The 27,497-nt window shown below is 41.6% G+C and overlaps 1 protein-coding gene across 7 annotated transcripts in view; it reads right to left on the bottom strand.

Moving 5' to 3' along the window:
* The window catches only part of abca2 (ATP-binding cassette, sub-family A (ABC1), member 2), a 243,795-nt gene that overhangs the window by 202,967 nt on the left and 13,331 nt on the right, over window positions 1-27,497 (bottom strand). For 5 of the 7 annotated variants that reach the window (XR_004932179.1, XM_036144720.1, XM_036144715.1 and 2 more), the window contains exons 2-4: window positions 12,864-12,957; window positions 8,971-8,973; window positions 3,891-4,002 (exon numbers count right to left, since the gene is read on the bottom strand). Coding sequence is in view for 5 of the 7 variants with exons in the window: in XM_036144720.1 (XP_036000613.1) it covers window positions 3,891-4,002; window positions 8,971-8,973; window positions 12,864-12,957 (209 nt within the window). In the remaining 2 variants the exon portion in view is untranslated. Of the gene's footprint in view, window positions 1-2,420; window positions 2,452-3,890; window positions 4,003-8,970; window positions 8,974-12,863; window positions 12,958-27,497 lie in introns of those variants that run through there. The other 2 variants (XM_036144716.1, XM_036144719.1) reach the window with 2 other exon arrangements.

Here is a 27,497-nt window from a genome sequence, read left to right as displayed (position 1 = left end):
GCTTTAACTTTCTGTTCTCTCTCTTTTCTCTTCATAGTAGGTACACCTGGTCTGGCGTTCTGTTAACTGTGACATCATCCAGAGAAGACGGCTCACCCGCTACTACCATCTAATGTAGAACAGATTACTAGATCAATGTGTGCTTCTGTGCTTTTTTGTCTCTCTTGTTGTGTCTCTGCTCTGTCTTCTGTAACCCCCAGTCGGTCGAGGCAGATGACCGATCATACTGAGCCCGGTTCTGCCGGAGGTTTTTCCTTCCCGCTAATGGGTGGTTTTTCTTCCCACTGTCGCTTCATGCTTGCTCAGTATGAGGGATTGCAGCAAAGCCATGTACAATGCAGATGACTCTTCCTGTGGCTCTACGCTTCCCCAGGAGTGAATGCTGCTTGTCGGGACTTTGATGCAATCAACTGGTTTCCTTATATAGGACATTTTTGACCAATCTGTATAATCTGACCCAATCTGTATAATATGATTGAACTTGACTTTGTAAAGTGCCTTGAGATGACATGTTTCATGATTTGGCGCTATATAAATAAAATTGAATTGAATTGAATTGAAAATCCTCTTTTTTCCAGGATTTTATTAATCTGAACCACGTTGAGCAGTAATGACTTGAAGTTGTTGTTTTCATCATTATTTATCAGTTTCCCACATGATTGTGGAGGAATTTTGGTCCATTCTCCTTTCCAACACTTTCAGGTTATTGAGGTTTATGGACATCTCTACACAGCTTTATACACAGGTTCTACTACAGCATTTCAGTCACGACGAGATCTGGACCTGAACCCACTGAAAATCTGTTCATTTTTAATCAATATTATTTAGAGTGGATTTTTTTTATTTATTATTTCTTTCCCATACATCACAAACAAACAATACAGACAAACAAAAAGTGTTACAAACCGAGATAATGATTTACAAAATAATAATAAGAAATCTTATTTTTGTCACTGTACATTCCAACAAAGAAGAAATAAGCAAATAGTTGAACAAAAATTACAATAAAAGAGCATCAACAGATTGGTATCTGTGGTGTGGGGAGGTCAAGCCATTGCGATGCAGTGATCTTTGGCCTGTTTTTCCAGCGGAGCAGTATTGTTTCAGTGGTGATAGTCAGGGCTACGAGCAGCGGTGTTGGCCTTTGTTTTGTTATACAGACGGAGGGCATAGCAGAATAAACTGGGGCACCTTGGTGGTTATGTCTTGGTGGACGGGTGGCCATCAGGTTTGTTGAGTGTACAGTGTTATGACGCAGATGATATGAGGCCTGTTCTGTTATTGAATCTGGATTGTATTACCTGCACATTAGTATCATTGGACATGGTAAAAATGTGCAGATTTTGTTCCAAAGCTGATCATCTGTAAGGACGTTGAGGTCTTTTTCCCATTTGGTGATTGGGGTGTGAGGGGCAAAATCTTCACTTTTCAGTACGTCTGTAGCAGATTAGTTGGTGTGTTTGTGATTGTATTTCTTTTAACAAGCCAGTTTGGGTCTGGCTTGGGCTGCTGCACAGATGACCTCATGTCTGACTTTAGAAACCTTTGGTGTACAAAAGAGTTAATGGTTAACATAGTGTCTACAAGGTGTATGGATGCTGTTGCAGCAAAGCAAGCCCATATGATTACCCCTTGTTGATCAGTTAACAAACTCTACTTGTTTGGCAGCACCTAATTGGTACTTCCTATATAAAAATAATGGAAAGAAGGAGGATGTGTATTTTCCCTCTTTTGTTTCATTTTAATTCTATAAATAAGCAGGAATATTGAAAGTATGTTGTGTTTGAGGGCAAATTGACCTCATGTTAGAGCCATCTTAAGACCAGGGGTCTCATTTATAAAACGGCAAAAAAATTCAGATTTATTAACCATGTGCATGCACACTATCACACAACTTCCCTTTATAGATCACATTGGCGCCTGAACATTTGGTACCAGGATCCGTCTCAGGTTCTGCTCTCTACACTCCCAGAGTCAACCATAAATGGTTAATGCAAACCACCTCATGAATGTCAATGTGGATCAAAAATGGGTCAGCTGACCATTTTTTTTTTCATGGTGACGTGGCAACCAAAGAGAAAAAACAAAGAAACTGGGGGAAAAAATCAGAGGTGTTTATTACATGCGTAAATTAGAGGTAAAAGCACATATGTCCACATGAATTATTTTTTTTTTAAAGTGAATTTGACTGCAGTTCTAAACGCTGTATCATAGCCTTACTCCGATCTCCATGTTAAAACTCCTCTGAGGCTTTGTGTTCAGATCAAAAATCTGAAAAGGGAGGGAGACCATGAGGAATGACAGGTTTTACCTTCAGATGATAAAGACCCAAACTGTTATCAAACCTAGGGTCGGCGATATTTGCAGAAGTCTCCCCCGGTCCCTTTTTGAAAAACTCCACATATGCAAGACTGTCTTACCTTGCTTTTCCCCTATTCAGGGGGCTTGCATTAAAAAAAATCGCCCAAATACACTCCGGAGCTAACCAGATATATAAACGCTAGAAGAGCACATGCGCAGCCAGCGAGAGGAAACTAACAAGGAACCTGCACACACACTGGTGTTACAACAGTGCGTCAGAATGATTGGTAAGTGGGACAATCAATAGATAAGGCGATTTCCCCCGGAACTTCAGGGACAGAGGGGAGTAAGAGCAGGACCACAACCCTCGACAAATCGCTGCTCTTCACACCGAAGACTTAACAAGCCTGCAGCTCTCAAAGAAATAATTTTTTTTTAACCTCCTTTTTCTGAATACATAATGTATTTACTACTTTCAGGATGGAAGTACAATTTTACCCAGTATAATAAAAAGTGTTTCAGAACAGGATTACCAACTATAAACTTTAATCCACTGGGAGCAAAGGTGAGAAGAACCCAACTGAAACTGCTGTAATTTATTTCTCTCCTTCCCACTATATTAATAAGCATTCTATGGGCTTCCCAAGTCAGGTCACAGCTACTATCAAAGAACATTTATAAATCAAGTCCATTTTAGAATTGATTGAATATGAAATTTCAATCAATAATTAGAACATTAACATTAAACTCCTGTCACAGTAGTGCACATTACATTGATGAAGAGTTATTTGGACTTTTTGAGAAACTCAACAGCTCGAGGGTTGCAAATTAGACGTTTGCCTCACGATACAGAATTTATGCATAAGCAACTCAAATGCTGCAGTGATGACCCAATAATAACATAATCAGATCTTTTACACATGCTCTTAAAAAACACAACTTCTTTTACAAATGTTCCTGTAGAAGATTAATTTGGTATGTTGAATGCTTAGAGCAGCTCTAGCAGGAGGGCAGTCTGACCCATTTTTTATTTATATAGCTAATTATTATTATTTGGCCCTCAGATTATTTATTGGGCATTAAACTTCCATCCTTAGATGGTCAGGGGACCATTAAGTGCCACCAAAAGTAACCCAGTCTGATCGGATGCAGCATCACACTGTACATTTAACACCCTTTTCCTTGATACAGCTACGCCATTAAAAGGGCAAAACCCCCATTCTCACACGAACTTCAGAACTGGATGTTTCACAAAATGAGCTCAACTTCTCCATGCCTCCATGATAGACATACATATGTGCTATGATGAGAAATGGTGCTAACATAGCTTAAATCTGAGTCTGTAAATTAAGCAAGCATTAAACCTGCAATATTTTGCACCCAAATGGAAACCTTAGCTGGATTTGGTCTTTTTAAAGGCTGTTCACTTTCCAAATACTTATTTAATCATGGGGGTATTTGCTGGATTATCAGTAGCCCAGTTGACCTTGGTCTGAGCTTTTTCTCACTGTGGTACTTGTGGTACAAGTAAATCACACACAATATGACACAGAAATGTTTTTTTAAGTCCAATGCTAAGTTCTACTCACGTAGAATTTTTGTATTGCAGGAATCCAAATTCATCCCTTTGTCCGTCTGGGCACAGCGACTGCATGATGGGAATGATCCCTGCTGAGGTGAGTGGTGCTGCACTGTAAAATGCTGGATATGAAGCAGAGAAAAGACAGAGGGATAAAAAGAGGAAAAGGTCGGAGATTAAGGAAGTAAATGGTAATAGTGGTAGACAAGGCAGTGGCGGTCACATACAGGGGATGCAGAGTTAAAAAAGGATAAATTAATTACTGATCTGTCAAGAAAGGTTGGATTAAACAGGGAAAAAGCACAGGGAAAGGTTCTGTGCTCGTGTTAGACAGAAAGAAATGGCAGGAGAGGTCCCGCATATCAGCAGTGGACTTAATGTTATCTATTTATTTATTATCATTGTGGAACAAAAACAGCCTCTATTTGTCAAAGCTGTTCATAAACACTGGATAAAGTAGCCCTCACTACTGCTGAAATTCAAATTCTTGCCAACAGCACCATGTTTCCATGGTGACTGTAAAGCTGACGCTTTCATCTGAACAACTATTTTGTTTTTCTGCCCACAATAACACTTTTTGATTGTCCTCCAGCTCAGCTTCCATATCATCTACATGTCCTACCCCTACCCTCTAAAGAAATAGGAAACCTGCTGAACAGCAACATGTCTAACTATACAGAGAAAGAGGCAGTGGCAGTGATAGAATTATTCTTACTATATCCTACATATTTTATGTTATTTACTATTTTCTTTATGTACATTGTATTTATCATATATATTTACTCTTTACTACTAAGAAGTTTTAAGGTTTTAGATCTCTGTCTTGACCTGTCCAGGGTGTACCCCGCCTCTCGCCCAGTGAACGCTGGAGATAGGCACCAGCAACCCCCGCGACACCATGAGAGATTAAGCGGTTCGGAAAATGGATGGATGGATGGATCTCTGTCTTATAGTTGCAGAAGGCCTGCAGAAAGCAGAGAAATATGTTGTGACTATAAGTGTTTTTATGAACTCTATTCAGCCATCTGGAGTGCTTACGCATAACTGTACTGTCTGAACTGCTTGGTTGTATCTCAAAGGTCACAGTTGTTTTGCTTATCCCTACCCCTTAGCTTGACAATGGAACCAGGGATTCCTTTTACTAATAAATAGAGAGGAGGCGACGGATTTGCTTCAGATCGAATTTGGAGATCTGTACTAAGCATCTTCGTTTGATCTCCTTGTAAGATTATTTGAAAACTAACCACATTGTCTCTCCTTCTTGTGTTGTTAATGAATGTTTTAGGTGTTTGAACCTGGCAGGCAGTTTTGGACATCAAGCCACAAAAAGCAGAAGTGAAGCCATACAATGTGGCTCACATTTATCTGCACCCCTGGTAAAGGTATGATAAGTGGCTTCAGGCTTAAAAATCTCCAATTACTTCACAGATGACAGCATTCATCCCAACCAGGTTCCATGGCTGTTGGAATGGAAACAGTCCAACAGCATCTAAGCTCTAACCTGACTAGCCAGATTGATATCGCTCCGCCTAGCTTCACTCACATCCATCTGGGACATCTCCCATAGAGAGTGATTTCTCCAACCAATTTTATTGTCTAGCCAATCAGGACGCAGGGCTGGAGTTTCATAGATGTGACGTAGTGGAGAAGCGACCGTGACGTGAGACAGATAGCAATGGCGGCTCGCATCGAGGAAGCAAGCGTTAACATTGATGCTGCTATTTTTTCAGTGTTGTCCAATCATTTTGGACAACATGGTTGGACAATTGGACAATTGATGTTCCAAACATCAGAGAACAGCTCTGAAGGCTTTTGTTGGTGGAAACGATGTTTTCGCCCTTCTCCTGACCGGATTTGGCAAGTTTTGTTTTGCGGGCGCGTCCGCGGCCGAGCAGTTAGCGGGAACCATATTAGGAGGCATTTAGTCCTCAATGCGGTCGGCCCGGGATCGACTCCGATCCGCGGCGCTTTGCCGCCTGTCTTCCACCCTCTTCCTGTCAGCTCACTGTCAGTAAAACGCGTGCCACTTGAGCCGCAAACACATAAAAAAAAAAAAAAAATTCCTGCGTCGCTCTCACAGCGTCACGGGTTAGCTTCGGTGTGAGTGGTTGAAATAGCACGTCGATAAAGATGACAGACAAGTGGCTTATCCAATCATATGCAATAATTTGTGATAAGGCCCAGCCTTCAAAAAAGGCAATTCCTATGGAAAGGTCCCAGATGGATGTGAGTGGAGCTAGGCGGAGCGAAATACATCTGGCTAGAGTCAGGTTATCTAAGCTCCACTGAAAACGCTTCAGTGTACCCAAGTTGCCAGTCTTTACCACAGCTCTCTGACAGTGAGCTTTGGAGATTCTTCACCTCCCTCACAATTTCTATGTTACACATGTTTTGTAAGGAGCCAAAAAGTTCTGGATTACTCATTTAACATTCCTAGAAATGTTGATCAAAACTGATAAAGTACAATAACACATTAATCCCTTAATAATTTTTTAGCCTTTTGTTATGCCAGCTTTACTTTAAAACAATGTTTCCTAATATGGTATTTTCCAAGGCTGAATAAATGTAGAAATGAAACGTTGGAATATTGTGCTGATGCAATATACATATAAAAAAAGAAAAATCACAGTTTTCAGCTCATCTTTATTCAGCATGCCACTAAATGTGGTCGGCACTTGAAGTTAAATGGATAACCTGTGGATGTCCTTTATATGCCAGCTCTCTTTGTCAAAAGAATATTGGAGGACTCTAACATAAAGCAGAATTTACACTCTTACAAAGTAGCTTTTTAACTAAAATAAATTGTTGAAGCTATCAGTATGCTGACATGGGTCCTCTCTGACCATTCAGCTGAGAACTCAGTATGAACAAAGGAGATGAATTCAAGGCAGAGTCCAACTTCAGTAGAGTATACAGAGAATAATACGTTCCTATCCCGCTGTGTGGGACTGAGTTACATGGACTGGATTACTGGAATAAGGAAAAAAATTCTCATAGGCAGTAAAAAGAAAAATCATCATAAGAGAAATCATCGTAACAATGACGAACAACCGCACACCAGTGAGTTATTCACCACAGGATGGTGCAATAGCCAGTTCCAGTTTCAAGGGGCTGTACCAAAACATAGCGTTGCTTCAAGTGGTAAAATCCAAGTTATCTTTTAGAAATGGGACAGAAAACATCATGTTTCTAAGAATTCATGCTTGGTGGGTCGTAGTTTTTCAGACCCAGTTGGTGTCCATGTTTCTGGACCAGGTCCAGATTCATCAAGTAATTCATGACAAAGACACAAAAAGGACAAATGCACAGTTAAAACGCATCCATCAGTATGTTGTGCTTCAAGCTTGCTTGCTTTCTTTAAAGCCCCTCCCGGTGCTGTTAAATAGCAGTGCTAATAAAGGCTGCAAATACAGTGATCTATGTTATACGTCATAAATAGTGTAAGGCAGGATTTTGTAGTGTGTGATGAGGAAGTTCATGCACTGGCTGAGTCACCATCCTGACAGCAAGATGAGACAGGACACACAGATCCTGCTCAGAGCTGGGGGATTCGGTCATTCAGCAATCGCAACGAAGGATTCATAGTTTATGTTAGAGGTTTGTTCAAAGGCAGAGGCAGAAAACCTGGCAAGTAAGTTACTCCCCCCCACCCCCCCCCCCCCCCCCCCCCCCCTAAAAAAAGGAAGAAAAACTCAGTTCTTGAGAACTGATCAGAACTCACAGGAGACAATCCAGTTTTGGGGTTTTCGAAGTGCCTAAAGTTACTTTGTGTCTGATTCATCAGTCTGATCCCTTCTGTCACAGAACTAAAGCAACTTGCAGGAGGGCGAGGGAAACAGCTGGAGCAGAAACAACAAATGTGTCATTACACGCAACTTGTGAGAGCGTTTTAAGCTTCTACGGTTGTTGATGAGTTGGGTAAGTTAAACGTAAGGCAAGGAAGTATTTTTTTTCTCTTATACCAAACAGGTTCTGGTGCTAAACTGGTGTTAGTTTGGCGTTTTCCTCTGAGCCTGAAAAACTGGTATTACACTATCTCAGGCCACCTGGTTAGAAACAACCTCTTTCATTAATAGCTTTACACTGGCTCATGAACACAGCAACCAATCAAAATGCACGTGTGCCATATTTAAAATTCACAAGTTAGTTTTACCTTTGGTAGGGGTAATTTAGACAGAGAAGCAGTGAAGACCCTGAGCCACATTAAAAAAACTTAACTGTTGAGACTTAACTCAGAGACAGGAGCTCATTGATCTTATGATCATAGTGTTTAAGTCAATCAATGTGTCGCATGGAGCACATGAATCCATAAAACCTATCACTGACTCATTTCTTAAACACTGTTGGCCTCTTATACCATCAGGGCGTGTTAATATATCCCATTCCAAATGCTACTTAAATCCCCTCTGAAGCGGTGCTGATGATGGTCTAAGATCAGCTGGGCAGGATGAAGAAACCTTCCCAAACACCAGTTGTTTTAAAACCAAAATGCTTCAGCCAGGTGCTGCTGGGATATCAATTTACAGTGATGCTGAGATAAATGATTAGGAGTATTGGCAGTATTGTAGTTAAACTGACTCCCTGCACCATGAAGAGACATTTTAATGTACGTAGCGATGTGGCCCAAAGCTGGCTGTTTGGTTCTTTGAGAGAACCAGTTAAGAATTAGCTGCAGCACCATCCCTACAGAGAAACTGGACCTGCCTACGGTGATTACCATCCAGTTGCAGCTGTATGCACATTGCTGAGAACCCTCTGAGTGAAGCCCAAGTGAGAAAACCTCACACTGACAGTCTGAGTTAATGAAGCAAAAAGATGGAATATGTGTTACTTAATAATAATCGGACCCCCTTTGTGCCTTTCAACTGGCAAACAAGACTTTTTTTATGTTGCATCACAAAGATGTGGTGCGTTGCTGAATGACCGTCATCTGGTTTAAACAACATTTAGTCCAAACACAGACAGGGAAAGAAAGCCATACATGTTCAGGGAGATTAGGGTATCCTGGTCAGAGGGAAGCTGATTCATATGTCTGCTCAGTTAGGGATTATTATCTTTTCAAAATAGCATTAAAAGACAGTCACACTTACACACTGGTCCATCCAACATGTTGAGGACATGCATCATGCACAGGAACAATGAGAACATTGGGCAGAGAGAGAGGAACAAAGGAAGAACAGCAGGCAGAATGTAGAGGTGAAGTGAAAAACAAACAAAAACAAGAAAGGCACATCAAAATCAACTGGATGCTGCTGTTCAATGGCTGCAAGCAATAGTGGGCGCTCTGAGCTATCAAAGCTTAAAACAGTCAAAAGGAACCGATCTTAACAAAACTAGACTACTGCATAGGGTGGTGCTAAGACATGTCAAATCAATAGTATTACATAAGCAAGCAATGGAAAAAACATGTTTGGATAAAATGCATGTAGACAACAGCATGTTTGCAAACGCACATGCAACATTCAATTAAAGGGCGGTATAGCTGAGTTTAAAAGCAGATTTTAGGGCTGAAAGACACCTGCACGTGCTCCTGCCCTCTGTAAGCAGACCCAAACCAAAGCAAATGTCTGCCATCTTAAGATGTCTCTAATTACTACTTAGTGCATCGCAGGCGGTAGATGGTCAGAGAACATAGCAATGGCCTAGCTATGTGAAACGCATTGTGGGCATTTAAACATATTATGTTAGAATAATTGATGCAAACAGAACAACAGAATTCAACAGAATTAAAACTGCAATACAGACATCACCACAATTATTTTAGCTGACCATTATTCTGGCTGGAGCAGATTAAAGGCTGTTTAAGAGATATAAACTTGATTTTTACAGACTGACAGGAGCAGAGCTGCCTAACAATCTGCGCCACGGGGCCCTCTGACCACCGCCAGCAGGAAAGGCGGGTGAAGTGTCTGGCCCAAGGACACAATGACTGAGACGGTCAGAGTGGTGGATAGAAGTGGCAACCCAGCGGGTACAGGACGAACTCCTTGCACCTGAGCCACAGCATTAAAGAGCACTGCTGGTAATTTGAGTCAGCCATAATCTCCTCTGTGTGCCACAGGACTGTGGAGTCAAGTGTGAGGTGATCTGTCCGGTGGCTGAAGCCTGGCACACATCAGCTCCAGAAGACCAGGGCAACAGTCTTGCAGTCTCCCGGTGCGGGTTTCGCCTGGGGGTGGGGGTTTTGGATGGCTCGTGCGGGCTGGCTAGCCAGGGTCCCCCCTCTTTTTTATTTATTATTATTATTATTATTTATTTTTATTTTTTTTTTGGGGGGGGGGGGGGGCAGTAGGCTTGGTGGGTGGGCTGGGGGGTGGGGGGGGGGGGTGTCGGTCTTGGTCCTGGTGGTTGGTTGGCTCGCGGGCCCTGCCGCCTTCCCGTGGCCCCCGAGCTATGGTGGTGCCGCTGGTGGGGCCCCCCTCTCCGGGTGGCCTTTCGGGGAGCGCGGGTGCCTATTGGAGTCAGTAGGGGAACTGGCTCCCTGGGACTCCCCGGACTCCTCCCTTTGCCTGCTCCATCACGCTGCCACACATGTAGGACCTTGGGGAGGGGGGCGTTACTGGAGGTTGCCACTTTCTGATGACGTCCCTCACCCCAATTTTATTATGCATTTTAGACACTTTCACTCCAAACATTTTCACAACGCACATTCATGTAGGCCATGGTATGGGGGGTAGGGGGGAAGACATCTGGGGGGGGAGGGGGGGGGGGGGCTTATGTTGTGTGAGGCTCGCCTCGGATGGCTCCCTTCACCCCCTCTCGCATTTAGACATTAAGGGTTCTGGGCAGTTCCTTGGAGGGGGTGCGCCGGCACCAGCTACCTTCCGGAGGGGTGTGTGTGTGCTGTGCCGGGCACCCCTTTGGCACTCTCAGTTTTAAACACATTTGAGAACAACATGCAACAACACAACATCTGAGCGGACGTAGGGAGGATCGGGGTTTTCCACACCCCCGTTCCCCGATTGCGGCATGGAGTCTGGGGCCTGGAGGAGGAGCGGGCCACTGGGTCCGGAGTCTTGGCGGGGGGTTGCTGTCGGGCACAAACGGCTTGCCCGGGACTAGGGCTGACGCCTCTGCTCTCCCCAGAAAGGGGTGGGGGGGGGCGGGTGGCTAGGATAAGGTGGGGGAGGGAGTGGGTTTATTAGGTATTTAGGGGGTTGTTGGATGTGAGTGTTATGTGCGTGTACAGCGTGGTTTTTTTTTTTTTTGTAATTATGTGTGTGGTGAGTAGAGCACTAGGGTGGGATGGTGTGAATGAGTTTTTTTTTTTTTTTGTTTGTTTTTTTGCCAGGTTCGGGTCCGGTCCGCTCCCTCTCCCAAGAACATCTAAAGTCTCCGCTAGGTGCAGAGCCGATCCCCCGTTGGTCCTGCCCCCCTCCGCTGGCTGGCGCCTTGGGCCGCTGGAGCATTGCCGGCCCTCGGGTTTGGTGACTGCTTCGCGGGGGCCTGGCCCCCCGGGGGACGGGGCGCCCCTGGGGCCTCTGGGGGCTTCGACATTGCAGTGGCTGGGGGATTTCCTCTGGGTCGTCTCTCCTCTTCCCTTGGGGGGGGGGGGTTGCAGATTTCTTGTGTTGGCCCCTCTTGGGCACTCTGATGTGGGGGGCCCTTTGGGAGTCCGGGGTTATGGGTCCGCAGGCGCCTGCCTCGGTGCTCGGGGAAGGCAGGCCTTTGGTTCTTCACAACCACTATTGAGCAATTTCCTTCTGGATAAATTTCACATACACAAGTGCACCCTCACAAACACCCACAGGTGCTGGGTTCCAGGTTCTAAGTGTTCACTTATATACAGAAAGCCCGTAATTTATTTATCTAGTTATTTATTTATTTTTCACTTTCTTTTCTCAGGTATCACTTTACACATGTCAGTTTAAATAATAATACATAATAATACATATGATTTAGCAATGGTATGAAGGTGTTACTCTATTGTATTTGTTACACTATGTCTGTTGGTTGTGCTGTCCTCTTTTCAGGTGATGAAGCAGACGGAAGACGTTTTATCATTCTTTCCCTTTTATCTCTTCTTTCTTTCACCTCTTCTCTTTCTTTTTTTCTCTTTTTTTTGTTCTTCCTTTACTCTCCTACTTTCACATTGTAGTGTCCACATAATTTGAAATTCTCCCCGCAGGAATCACAGAAGAAAAAAAAAAGAAAGTATAGACTGTGTTTACAAAAAGAGCCAGGTTGGTGTGGGTTGTTTCTTTAAATTAATCAAAAAGATCATCAATTGAAAACTGTGTTTGGCATTTACTCTGCTTACCTATGTCAAACATTAAATTTGTGTAGTTTAGAAATGCAGAGAGTCCTACAAAAATAATGCACAAACCAACCCTTGTTTGTTTTTTTTCATTCTGGACAAAGGTAGACTGGAAGCAGCACTCAGTACTATTTGACCTGCAGTGAAAGCGGTATTTCTCAACAGTACATGTGATAACCACTTACTTGTCATGCTGCCACAGTGAATGCATTTCTGCACACCTACTTAACTAGAATTTATTTCATCCTCTTTCGAAGTTTAGCTGAATTGCTCTGAATTGATGATATACTCTATAATGACAATTAATTTAGTGCACTAACTACAAAAGTTAGAATGCACAATAAAATCCTTCCAGATGTCACAACAAGTCAGCACTAAGGACTGTGGTATCTGCTTACTTGGATTATAAAATCTGAGATAAATCTCTTCTACAGAGGAATATTTTGAGATAATAAGGGAACTAAGTTCTCATGCTCTTATTCTTTCATAGCACCTCTCTGGCAGGTTGTTTTATCTATATTAAACATGGAATATTTGTCCTTGGGTTCAGGTGAGCTTTCCTGGACAGCTGTTCTTGCAAGTGTAAGAGGTAATGTGTAAAGGAGTGCTGAGGTGTCTCTTTCTGGTTGTCGATGTAAACCTCAAAATCGTTTAAAGGATGCACATAACCATATCATGCAACAATCCCCGTCCAGTCTCTATTCAGGACCGCATTAGGCTGCCTACCTTCCTTGACGGGGATGGCTGGTTTCTTCTGTCTCAGACCCAGGAGGATGAAGAAGAGGACTAGTGGGATGAAAATTTCAAATGCCAGCACCCACTGCAGAAGAGAAAAGAAAAAAGATTACAGCCTGATGTAGTGCATCTGCTGCGGCCCAGGCAAATCTGAGGTAACTCCATTGATGATGTTAGTACAAAGAAGAGGAACAAGAAATATCTTTCTCCTAAACTGAATTGGTCCCAAAGCTAATCCTTTTCTTGTCCTCTCTCTTTTCATTTTTACAGATACAAGAAAAATACTGCAAGTACCTAATAAAACATTAATATCTTAAATGGACAAAGAGCAGGCTGCCAGAAGTGGCTGTGCTGCCAAGACGAGCCAATCCAGCCCCTTCTCCAGACATTCTTCACCCAAGAAGTGAAACAGTCAGGGTTAAAATAAACCTGGTATACTCTGGACAGCTGTGGACATGTGAAACTGAAGCGTTTGTATGGTTCCTCTTTTCTGTGTTTTTCAGCTGCACACCGGTATTGAGTGTCCGTCATTTAACCTTTGAGATCTTTTCTCCACATCACCACCTCCATGAATTGTAGTAAAGTGTTGCATGATTACAAGGTCACATGAGGACACAAACTCCTCTTCCAGAAAGAGTTTGCCTGATTGCGAACAGGGCTCTCTTGTTCTATTGTTCATTCAGAACCATAAAGTCGTTTTGTCTCAGCAAACACACACACACACACACACACACACACACACACACACACACACACACACACGCACACACACACACACACACACACACACACACACACACACACACACACTGTGTGTGTGTTTATGAAAGAGAAGGTCATGGACCAACAATCGGCTCTTTCAAAACAAGACAAGAAACCACATAAAACAACAAAACCTATCTTCTGAATGATTCCAATAGATTTGAAAGATAAGGTTACACCACATAACACAGGCTGCAGCAGCACATAGACACACATAAAAAACAGCTAAAAAAATAAGATTATCATGAAAAATATTTATTTGTTACTCTTTATAGAAAGAGTGGTGCGTTCGGTAGCGCTGTTGCCTTGCAGCAAGAAGGCTGGAAGGAAAATATACACCAGCAAAAGGGATAACACAGACACATAATCTGTGTTGCTTGAAGTCCAGTATGGAATTTTTCATAGTCAGCTATGATTCGGGTTGCCTGTTTTATGTGGCTAATTTGGCGCTGGTCCTGGTTGTCTCTCTACATGCTGCCACGTCCCTCCTGCACAACAGTAATTAACCATCATCTGATGCCCCTGTGAGCTGTCTTCCACTGCAGCTCAAGCAAGCTCATCTCCTCCACCTTTTCTTCTGCCTTTATATACCAGACTCCAGCAGAATACTGAAAGGCAAGGCAAGGCAAATTTATTAGTAAAGCACATTTCAGTACAAGGACAATGTAAAGTGCTTTACATGGTTAAAATATAGGAAAAATTAAAAGAGAATAAAAGCAAGTAAAAAAAAGAAACAGTTGGAGTATAATGTAGAAAAACTGACAAAATAAACTAAATATAACGAAAAGCAAATAATATTTATTTTAAAAACAGTTGAACTACAAATTTAAACTAATGATGTTTCAGTTAACAGTTCAACTAGAACAGTCAAAGCAAATTCTAAACAAATGTGACAAATTTGACCAGATTCAGGCTGAAGGCTCACCAAAGTGGACAAAATAGCAGTGCACAGGAAACAGCTGAAGCAGATAAGGTGCAGAGTGGTGGCTAGTAAGTGGCTGAGCTGATTGGGGGATGAGTGGTGCATGAAGGGAGTGGAGCCGATTTTGGAAAGGTCCAAAACAAACAAACAAAAACCTAGATCATGACAATGCCATTCTAATTCTGCCATTTTATTATTTTATTTGGAAGATTCTTTGTCTTTCAAATAAATAGGATATCCAGCAGTCTTTTCTGACTGGTGGATCAACATTCCTTAACTTGAAATCCAGACACAATTGGGTGTTCCAATAAGTAAAGCACACTAACTGAATGCTTTTAATCCTGAGCCTCCTTTAGAGACAATTGAACAATTGAATTCCAAATCCTTCACCTATTCTTGATTTACAGGAACACTGAAGTTGTGTGTGTTATAATCTTTCCACAAAGAAAGAATAGTTCAAATAATTCATTACGAGCTCAGAATTACCATGAAGCTCATGCCTCTGATGGCTGTATGTAAATTCTGACTCTGTGTGCAAATAAGATAGATAACACATGCAGAACTGTGTGGACACTCTGACTGACATAGAAGTACAGCTTACAAAGCCTCCACAGTGCATGGCTCAGGACTGTCATGGTTGAAATTTATTGTTGGTTCTGGTTTCTGTTTGTTGAATCCTTGAACTGATGATGGTATGATCTCTTTATAACTTCAGGAGAAACACTTCAAACACACATTAACACAGTCAAACCTGACATTTAGATCTTTTACTGTTTTCTCTTCAGTCAAAATATAAACATTTGATAAGTGTCTAAATCTGGTATTCAGATTATTTTGTAATGTAATGTTAAGAACAAAACCACCCACATCAGATTAGTCATCTAGCCTCCCCACATAAAACTGTTCTTCTAGCAGGGATTGGATCAAACAAAAAGTAAACAGCTAGAGCTTGTTAGAGTCTGTTCACGGTGCAGCTCTTAAAGCTCATGATCTTTTTGTGAGTGTTGATTTTTACATAATTTTTGTGGTTGTTCTCATTCCTATTTAAATAGAACCCGAATCAGACCCCACTCTGACTGTCTACTGCACTTGAAGTGACTGAGCCAAAGACATGATGTCCCATACAGCTGGTGTTTACAAAAGGAATTATGGATGCTGCATATACCATACGCACACAGTCATATTCCAAAAAACAGAAGATGGATTAACCGAAAATTCATGCTGCTTAGAGAGCAAGGGTCTGTACCTTTGTCAGCCCTCCTTGACAGTCTGACAAAGAGATGGCGAAAAACCCACAAGGAGGCTATGATGAAGTTGTTGTACGGTGATACTGGTCAAATGGTTTAAAAGTAGGTCAGACATCATGGCGTCCAACTTTGTTGGTGTTGGCATGAAGTGCAGCGGTGAGACATAAAGCAGGGACAATTTCGTGGGTTCGGTCCACAGGTGATCAAGCTATATAATGAAGCAATGTGTGGGGTTGACTTGCTTGATCAACTTTTCAGTCTGTATCACACAGAAATTTTGTCCAAAAGGTAAACCCTGTGAATGATTAGAATTAGAACCAGAATCAGAATCAGACTTTATTCACCAAGCTTGAGGGTACAAAAAAGGAGTGTGACTTTGAATTCCAAAGCCCGCACAATATTTAAAAAAAAAAAAAAACACAGACAAGTAACAGCAAGCAGAGCAGCAACTACAATCTATAACAGAAAAGACACCATCCAAAGAAAAAAGGTAAAAACACAACCAGTACCATTTTTTTGGACTATAACGCACACTTAAAATCCTTAAATTTTGTTAAAAATTTATGGTGCGTCTTATAATCTGGTGCATTTTATATATGATTACTGTACTTGTTGTGCTTACTGACCGATTATACACTGTGCTCAAAAATGTGTTAAAATGTGTAGGTACAACTTTGGTAAGCAACAAAGCTGCTCCACTCAATGGATATTCGGAGCATTACGGTACACCATGTCGGACCCCTGAGCTGTCTACATGACTGCCTTACTGTAATGTCTAAACTAGAAGTGTATTCATGTAAGGCTGGAGTATGCGCTAGCAACAATAAACCTAGTCAGTTAATTTAATATAAAAGTTACCAACTACTCTGCCCTCCTGACAGAGACAGAAAGCTTTCCCTTTCAAGAGAGAGCTGTGTACGCGGAGGGGCGAAGTAATATTACACACTTATGTGTAGTATTACACATAAGTGTGTGTGGAAGAATATTTAATGCGCCTTATAATCCAGTATGCCTTATGGTCCAAAAAATACACTGCGTACAAGAGAATAACGGCAGCCTTTGACCTACTGTGGTCAACAGTTGCTCGGAGTACAGGCTGGATGCCAAGATGGCCAATCCTATTTCTGGAGTTAAACCTCACAGACATACTGAGTGTTTTGGTGAAGTATTCAGCCAACTCAATGACAAAGGACCTGTATCATTACTGCTGATGTATTATTAAGCAGATGCTTACCACTCATTTATAATGCGATTATAAAGAGAGCTGATCCACACCGTTCTCTAAGCTGAATGAGGCTGATGTTCCAGAGGAAGCTGATGGGAAATAAACATGAGCACCACAGCTGAGTGTGTGTTCCTAACCCAAGTATCATCTTCTATCAGCTAAATTGAATATACTGAACAATAAAGACAGCCTGTTGGAGAGTCATTGTAAATTCTGTTCTTCAGAGACTATGAACATGGCAGCGAGGCACAATGTGCACCAAGGACATTTGCATTATTTAAATTAAGTAAAAAAACAGGCTACTGTACCTTAAGGGATTCGGTGGCTAACCCTTACCAATGCCATTGTAAAAACTTGGCTCACTTAAATTCACCTAAATTTAAAAAGTTCATTAAAAAAGTGAACACACATTAACGAAATCAAAAAAATATTGTTCTTCTAAAATATTTTCCCCCTATATTTCATTTTCAAAAATCCGCTTTTATCAGGTTTGTTGTACCAAACCGCAGACAAGAGCTCAGGAGACGCATGTTGTATGGTGTATTTATTAAATAAATAATCATGGCTTACAGATTGACAGGAAAACAAGAACCAGGAGCATAGCACGTATGAGATCAGAACAGGGTAGTATGCTGGAGGACCTTACGAATGATTATGGCTGAGCTGACTGAGTATAAAGGGAAAGAGACGTAAGGAGCAGATTACACGGGTGAGACGAGTAAAAGGCAGTTAAGGAGAAGGAAAGAGAGGGCAGTGAGCTGGCAGGGGCAGAGGGCGAACTGAACCTAACAGATACAAGAATACACCATTAACAGAAATACTGAACAGAAAACTAAACTGACAGAAACAAGGATCTAAGACTGAACAATACTAAACGTGCAAAACATAAACAGGTTGCAGGATCGCCTGGGAGCTACAATACGTAATCAAACCCCTGGGGATCCTGACAGCTTTCTCCCATTGGTTGCTTTGTTGAATGGTTAAAACATTGATATATCACAAGCGGAATGACTTCCTGTTGCGACCCCTGAATATAGGAGCAGCCAAAAGGACTCATATGTGTTCTCAGTCTTCCATATAAATATGTTGAATCATTACCATCTCAACATTTTAAAGACAAACACTGGCACTTTGTTCGGGCCCATAAATTTAAAAGAAAATCTAAAAACACTCTGTTTGCTTTGAAAAATTACTGTATCAATTCTTGCAAACTTGTTGGAACTGAGAAGTCTCTTATCATTTTCTTTTGCATTCTGCGATCATGGCTGCTCAAAGAGCCTTGTAATTCATACCTCCTTCATCCTGATGTCATTAGACAGTTTTATTAATGTCAGTCGTTTTAGTCAGAAGAGGATGCTGCTCTTTTATCATGCAGGAACTGAGAGCATCATTAGGTACAGCATCTCAGCCTGGTCTGGTCTGTCTAAATGAAAACCCAGCTCACAAGGCTTACACAAAGAGCTATTAGGTTGATGGGAGTCAAGCAGGACCCCTCGCTTCAGACCATCTTTAAGGAGACAATACCAGACAGGCCCAGAAAATGATCTCAGACCCTACTCACATCCTTCATTCAAAGTATCAGCTTCATGCAGATTCCCTGCATGTATCAGAATCAGAATCAGACATACTTTAATAATCCCAGAGGGAAATTGCTGTTTAAGCACCATCACCATTACATAAACATCACAAACATTTCAGGGGGGAGACGGTTCACTGAGGCCGTGCAGCCAAGGACAATACTGTCTACAACGCGTTGCCATTATCTGTTGAAGGAAGATTACAACAACATGGGGGAAAAGGGAGGGAGAAAAAAAAGGCTGATGTTTGACAATTTATGCTCTCACAAATAAAGAGTCAAACAACTGACAAAAAATAACACCCTCATAGCACGAAAAGCACAAATAACACAAGACACATATATGCAGAAGGTAAAACATTTGAGACCTGTCGCGTGTACGTAAGTTCATCAGTTTTATGAGTATCAGTAATGTGTGTGTGTTTGGGTGAAGGTGTTTATATCTCCGTGAACACTCTCCAGAGGCCATTGTCCTTGATGTTATCAGCTGGCCCACAGTTCAGCAAAAGCATCCACAGGTGTCCGCGGGGAAGGGGGTAGCCGGGAGCTTTTCTGAGCATTGTCCGCCATAACAATCCAGGAGTAGAGATAGGGAGGGCATAATCCAAATATGTTATTTGCTGCAGAGAGAAAAGACACGACCGACCTTGAACCGCTACAAGAACTTGTTCGTTGCACTCTCCTTCAAAGCCTTTAAGATCAAAAAAAGGGGGAAAAAGCTAAACTGTAGTCGCAGAATGTAAAGGTAAACTGCATTTAGTATATTTTTTGCACTTTTGATTTTATCATGGGCTGCACAGTGGCGCAGTGGGTAGCACTGTTGCCTTGCAGCAAGAAGGTCCTGGGTTCGAGTACACCCCTGGGTCTTTCTGCATGGAGTTTGCATGTTCTCCCTATCCATGTGTGGGTTCTCTCCAGGTACTCCGGCTTCCTCCCACAGTCCAAAAACATGACTGTTAGGTTAATTGGCTTCTCCAAATTGTCCTTAGGTGTGAATGGTTGTTTGTCCTGTTTGTCTCTCTGTGTTGCCCTGCGACAGACTGGCGACCTGTCCAGGGTGTACCCTGCCTCTCGCCCACTGAACGCTGGAGATAGGCACCAGCAACTCCCATGAGGGATTAAGCAGTTTGGAAAATGGATGGATGGATTTTATCATGATCTTTCTGTATTAGCATTTGAACATTGTGAGATATTCTTGGGGTAAAGTGGATATGAGTGTCAATCTTATGTGATTTATGGATGTTATATTTATGCAGCAGCCAGCCAGTGTTTGTATCCAAGAGAAATTTCTTTTGCACTGTAAAGTTAATCTTATCTTAATAATGGTGTCACAACATAACTAGACCAGGATTGTACAGTTAATTGTAATAGATACTTTACTAGCGTAAACAGAGATCTGTTCTGCATAGTCTCATTCAGCAGCAGCTGTTTAGTTCCTGCATTTCTTGTAATTTAGCATCAGATTTTTGTTTATTGATCAACTGCAGTTAGCAGATTGGTTGCTACATGTTCTGACAAGTAGTTTCTATCTTGATGTACTGTTTCTTAAATGTTTACTCTTTTTTAGCCACATTGGCCCCTAATTCATTTTCTACTGATCGGTGGTGTAATTGAGTGGGCATGCTCGTCATTTCACTGCCCCGTTATTTCTAAACCTGCTAGGACAAGTACCATTGGCAAGGTTCTTCTCCAGCTGTTTTTGCCATGTTAGCAACGTTTTTCCAGCAGCAGCTCAATGGTTTCGACATGATCGTTCAGGTGACAACCCCACCCCTCTGCAGACGCGGTTAAGGTAATTGTTTCTGCAGCGATGGTGTGCAAAGTTGTGGTAAGATGAACATAAGTCATATTTTTAAAGAATACACTTTTTAGTATTGATTAACTGAAATAGTGATTATTGTGACAGGTAAGATCTTTCTGTTGTTGATGGACAATTTCTACCCATTAAAATCAAATTACACTTTCAAAGATGCTGCTAAGGTAATTAAGACTTAGTGTGACAAGCCACCATTGCCATTAGCAGAGATACACAGCTCCTGGTCAGAAACAACCAATCAGAGCCATGACTGGCCCTGATTGGTTTAAATCACTCTTGTGTACGTGCTGCTCACAACCCTCCCCCACAGAGCGCTACTATCCTTCAAGCTCGAGATTGCCAGTGGGCTGCAGCTGTGCTAAGAAATGGTGGAGCAACAACCTACTTTACAGGAAAACTGCCCATTTCTGTAGTGGCACCTGCTCAGATAGGGATGGGAATCGAAAACCGGTTCCTGTTCAGAACCGGTTCCGTGTGTTCCAATTCCATGGCACCGTTTGACAGCTCGCTTAACGATTCTCTTATGGATTCCAGGTACCAGAGCCGGGCAGCACGACTTACGTCACGTTTTTTACACAAGTTACGCACACGGCATTCAGTAAGCAAGTACGATGTGACCAGGTGTAAGTCTAGAAAAGCAAAACAAAAAATAATGGCACCCCATCGGGTAAAGCGATCGAAAGTTTGGCTTCATTTTAAAGGAGTCAACAAGAAAAAATCAGTAGATCATTAGCTATACCTAAAACTAATACGTTCGTGGTGATTTAATGAATTTAGCATTAATCAATAAGAAAATAAAAGCATAAATTGTCGTCTCGATGACTGTGTATGGGGGCAGCCATTATTGCCCAAATACGGACAATAATGGCCGCCCGACATCACATCCTGTGACGTAATGTCGCAGTAAGGCACTGTGCTCGACAACAACAATTATTTTGGATTTCCAGAGGACTTCACTATTGAAATTCGCGAGAGCTATTGTTAAAGCAACAATGTCCACGTGCATGGCAGTTGGATGTTCCAATACATCGGGTAAAAGTGAAAAAAAAACTTGTTTTTTCACCTTTCCGATTCATGATCCACCACGGGCTCTTTTGTTGGATTGCCTACTTGCCATCGTGCTTCTGGCCAGAGAGAAAAAACGTCGTCTGTAGCCAACATTTCGAAGAAGAATGTCTTCAAGATGACATGAGAGCAAGACTTTTCGGTAGGTTTTTCTTTTTAATAATGTAGAATTTGACGGGACATTTGTTTACCGACCAGAACGGCAGAGTGATACGACACAATGCTCACTGTTGCGAAGCCCACTTATTTTATGCAACTTTGGTCTTCTTTTTTCTAAAGTCGCTTGTAAATTTCATGAGTTGCGGGTTAAAGATTTTTTTGGGCTTGTTTCTGAAAGTGAAGTTGATTGTTTGGGCTCTAAACTAAGTGACGCTGAAATATCCCTCCGCCTCATAACGCACTGCAACTCATCCTGACAGGAGCAGAGTAAACTCAGAAGGAGCCGCTCTGCCCGTATTTTCTGCAGTTTACGGCTGCAATAACTGATAACTGCTGAAAGTAGATTAGGTGGTGCAGATCACCATTTTGAGCAGAGATTGGTTCTAAAGATGAGTTTTATACTTGTCAGGATTTTGTTTTACGATGAACTCAGAACACACACGCAGAACAAAAGTTTGAGAGGTTTATTGTAGGGTAGATGATAGATGGGAGATGTAACCGGAGATACAGAAATACGGAGGCTCAGGGGCGCAGGTGAGGGCAGGAGCTGACAGCCTTGAGAGAGAGTCCAACGAAGCTGGATGGCATGGCACAGAGCTGAGCTTTCTCAGAGCGGCTAGTCAGGTTAGCTGATCTCTGGAGACACCAGAACACAGAGCAGAACTTCCCAGGAACAGCAGTGAGATACAAAGTCCTTAAATGAAACAACAGAAATTGATCTTCCAAGATGAGGTCGAGGACTGACATGGAGTGGACGATAATAGAAGACGGACCAGCACTAGAGTGAGGCAGAGGGAGGTTTAAATAGGAAGACAAACAGGTGAAATGCATCTGACTGAATAATTACTAACAGGTGTGACTGACTGCAAGGAGAGTGAAGTGAAGGCTGAGTGGAAGGGAAGGAGGAAACTAAAAGTTGACAATGAATATGGTCAAAACATAACTAAAACCCAAACAAGGTGGAAAAACTGAGAATAATAGTAAACCAAAGCCGAATCAAAACTAAACCATGACAATACTTATCTTATAACATTCAGAATCCAACCTATGAACCGTACTTTAATGCTTATTTGTTGTCTTTTTATGTCTCTAAAATGTTAAATTAGTATTACTTTAAATTTAAATGCTTAATACCATGTCTATCTTTGTTTAAGAGGTTGAAAAAATTTCCCCAAATTGGAATCGATAACAGAATCGGTGAGGAATCGAATCGTTTCACAGAATCGATAAGGAAATCGGAATCGTGAAAATCTTATCAATTCCCAACCCTATGCTCAGAAAACAGACACAGGTGAACATCAGAGCAGCACGGCAGGCTCCTTTGTGGGGGAGGAGCTGTGGAGGAAGGGGTGCAGCACAGCAGAGAGAAGTGGGAGGGGTCTGGAAGGTGTGCATGTTCAAAATTTGAGGTTAAGTCCACAGTTTTCTCTGAACTCCTTACTGCAGCTTTAATGCAGCAGAGGCTGATGGAAAAACAAGAACAAGACGCTTAAGCAACACTGTGGAGAGCCAGGTATGGACAAGGATAAAATGTGGCAATGGGTATCTTCTTCTGTGTGTATTCTGTTCTTTTTATTTTTGTCATCCGAAAGACATAGAACTTGGGTACACATGAATTAAACAAGGCCAATTAGCCAATTTAAAGAAAAACAAAGCCAGAAAAGGAAATGCAAGAAAGAAATTAATGACATAACACAAATAACTAACGACACCTAGAGGTCTGCTACATCTAGGTTGAAATTGTGTTCTGTTCTTTATCTAGAACAGGGGTGTCAAACATACGGCCCGCGGGCCGGATCCGGTCAACCCAGGTTCGAATCCGACCCGCGGTCCTTTGCCGAATGTCTCTCCCCCTCTTCTATCCCCCTTCTTGTCAGCCTACTTTCGAAAAAAAAAGCGAGCCACTAGAGCCGCAAAAAATCCCCCCCCCAAAAAAAAAATAAAAAAAAAATATATGTATTTTTTTTTTTTTTCTCCAGTGTCCTTTCTGGCAATGTGGCAATAATAATTGTTGTCTTAATGCCAAAAAGAGCTCATCAGATTTGACTTTCACATGTGGAGCAGTACAGCTTTTCACATAGTGCTCCGCTTGATTTATGAATGTGAATAGTTTTATTATAATTCATGCGGGGTATATTTAAAATGATATGGACACTACAATCGGAAAGTAGGAGAGGAAAGGAAAAACAAGAAGAAGAAAAGAAAATGTGAAAGAAAGAGGAGATAAAAGGAAGAGAATGATATAAAAACAATTATTGAAAAAAAACATGTACTTCGTTTAATTGAAAATATGCAGTTCCTATATTGTCCACGAGGGGCGCTGTTTTAATTAGCAGATTAAGCTTCAGGTGTGAAAAAATTTAAATCATTTCTTAATTTTTATCTGTTTGATGTATTTTGTCATGCAGGACAGTGTTTATAAGTTCCAAAAAATGTGAATAAATGTTTTTCAACATTGTGCAATCACTGTGATCAGTTCCTATGCATAATGCACAAGTAAATGTTTAACTGAGTAAAAGTATTGTTGAAATTGCACATACTTTTCTTAAAAACGCTGAGGTTATTCATAATATATTGTGTAAAAGTGAAATTCATTTAATATAAAAATCAATAACAAGTCCACTTTTATTAGTTCTATTTAATCTTGCAATGAGTTTACTCGTGTGGCCCTCTTGAGATCAGATTAAGCTGTATGCGGCCCCTAAACCAAAATGAGTTTGACACCCCTGATCTAGAAAGTTTACAAACTGGTAAAGAGAAGAAGAATACAGCCGGAGAAAACTCCAGCATGTTCAAGTAAGATGAGGTAAACTCATCTTACTTGACATAAAGAGATCTGGACTATACAGGAGAGGGAAAAGTGAAGAAACAGAATTTTTTTGCTATGTCTTTAATCCAATGAACAATAGGAATCTGTTTCATCCCAGATCTTCTTTTGATCCCGGCTAAATCCAGAACAGGTTTTCAAATGAGTTTCCTTCTATAGAAACCTTTCTATAGAAATCCTTCTACCGATGTCCTCACCATCAGTCATCTCTGTCTGGCCTCTCTGCCTTTGTCTTCAAAACATCTAACATGAGCTCAGGGTTCCCACACCTTGGTGAACATCAAATTCAAGGACCTTTCAAGGACTTTCCAGGACCAATTTCCTCAAATTCAAGGACCACACGTGGCGGCATTTACCTACTGTGACCGCTGAATAGTTTATCATATTTTAATACAATGCAAATTCAATAAAAGACTAAACAGCATAGAAGTTGTTGGGTCAGAAGCAATGCAAGAAAGTGGACTTAATTTATAGCCTACATTGATATTGATCATATTCATAGCCTACATTTATATCCACAGTACATGGCTATGCCATACTACATTACATATAAGATGTACATTAGCCTACCGTTTCATGGAATTTTATGGAAAAAAGTGCAGATGTTCAGAATTATATCAATTTGTTTCATCAACCTGCACCGGGAATCCCGGCGCATGCGCGCTACATTTGCAGTCTGGACACTGAGGGTAAACATGCTGTGGCTCTGACTGCAGCGCTGAGAGGGACTCCTGCGGTAGCGGGAGAACGGGGTTGGGACGGGGGAGGCGCCCCATGGCAATACTTGCCACTGGAGGACAAGAGTATGAACGATACGTGCTTTCACGTAAGAGTCTCCAAAAGTTGCTAGATTTGTCGCTAGTCGCTTTTTTGAAAAAGAGTCGCTGGAGGGGTCTGAAAAGTCGCTAAATATAGCGACAAAGTCACTGAGTTTGCAACACTGCGTGAATGTAACCTATTGGACGCACGTAGGCCTAAACCGTAACCTACCAACTAACGAAGAAGAGCGAACATACTTTTGCAAATTAAAAGTCTGCGGAATCAACATAATTTTAAAAGATTGTGTGGTAGTAAAATAATGACACATAAGTCATCATCCGTGTGAACTTTCAACCCCACAAAAAAATTCAAGGACTTTCAAGGACAAGGTGTTTTTTTTGGCTGTTTTCAAGAACTTTCAAGGGCCTTGAATTTATTTTTTCAGATTCCCAAACTTTCAAGGATTTCAAGGACCCGTGGGAACCCTGTGAGCTGTCCTTCTGATGTGCTCATACTGATCCTCTCCATCCTCGTCACCCCCAAAGAGAACCTAAACATCTTTATCTCTGCTACCTCCAGCTCTGCCTCCTGACTCTTCCTCAGTCTCTAAACCAGACAACACCGCTGCTCTCACCATCTTCTACACCTTGCCTTTCAATGTGATGCTTTAAGCAAAATTTAACTGAACAAAAATTTTAATTAAACTGCCTAGCCCTTAAGCTGAATATTAGATGGGTTGGTTATGTCATGTAAGTCACTGCATCAGCATCTAAAATGAGATCTGCTGCAGTCTGCTGCGTAGGGACACGAGCCCTTCCAAAACATTTGGTGCCAAAGCCATTTTCATTAAAACCCTCTTAGATGTATGCTTTTGTAAGTTCTAAGAGATTTAAAGAAAACTTAGTGAGTCCTTTTAAAATATCCCACAAACCGCATACTGTTTGCTGTTGCCATGACCCAGATAACTGAGAATTTGCACAGGCAAGTCCGTCCCTCAAACTGTCCTCTCTGCATCAACCTGCTGTCTCAGGTACCCAGTGAGATGTTGTGCCAGAAGCTGTTTGAATATGCTTATTATTATTATTAATTATAATTTGGTATTATAATTTAAGTAATAAGTCATTCAACTAATATAACAAAATATAGTTCAAATGGTGGTGATGTTAGCTAGAAGCTTGTAATGATTTATACTACTAATGCATTAATTAATTAGCTGTTATGAACTCATTTATGCTAGAATAAATGATCTGGTCGGATTTTAACCGACAAGGTTTATCCGGCAGACTGTGAGAACCCCAACATAACTGCAATTAGAGTTTAAATCCTTATTCCTTATCACCAATCCAATGATAATGTCTCTGTATTAATATCATATGTTAACTCCATAAGGAGGTAGCTCTGAATTCTGAATAACCATGCAACTGTGAATTGGATTGAACACAAAACAATTTCTATTCCGCAGTTGTTTTTATTGAACCAAAAGCAATTCCCTGTTACAGTAATTCTCTGATTCAACAACCATGGAAATCTTACTCACTACTAAAACTAAACATGCAAAATATATATGGGAAATAAAAGAACAAAAAAAAAAAAAAACAAATGGATTAAAATGAGCGGTTAGCGAATCTTACTTGTTTAAACCACACATTCAAGACGTTGGCATTTGACGTAGCAGCATTGACAGACAGGACGGCTTTGAGAGTCCCACTGGACGCTTTGATGTCTTACAAAAGCTATTCCGGCTAAGCTACCTACAGTTCACTCACCCGACACCTTCCCAAGATGGCGACTATTATGCCGTATGCTCTGCACCCTTGCGTGATGCGTGAGGGGAGGTCCTAATGACGTAACCACGCTTACGCTGATGGGGTAATACCTCGCTTCGAGAGGGCGCAGCTAACCGATGAGTTTAAAGAAAAAACGCGAACTAAGTCTCCCACAAAGCGATCGCCTCAACTGATAAGGAGAAGAGAAAGAGAGAGAGAGAGGGGTGAAAGAATTTGGAAAAGAGTTACAGCAGGACCCGCAGCGGGGTCTTTGCGAACCACAAAATCAAACACAGCCGAAGTCGCTTTCACAAAAACACTCCGTGTTGGAGTAAAAAGCAAGTTCCTACACCTGCCCAGGCACTTCTGAAACACCCTGTGGGTGAAAAAGAAATAAAAGGGGAGAACCCCGTTACTCGTGGATCAGGGCTGTCCCGGCTGGGTCCGTGAGCGCTCCGAATAATGCGGCGTCCTGAATGCGTCTCGACTGCGCGGTTGTAG

Source organism: Fundulus heteroclitus, chromosome 12, assembly GCF_011125445.2.
Source record: "Fundulus heteroclitus isolate FHET01 chromosome 12, MU-UCD_Fhet_4.1, whole genome shotgun sequence".
NCBI lineage: Eukaryota > Metazoa > Chordata > Actinopteri > Cyprinodontiformes > Fundulidae > Fundulus > Fundulus heteroclitus.
This window is presented reverse-complemented; position numbering and strand designations above follow the sequence as displayed.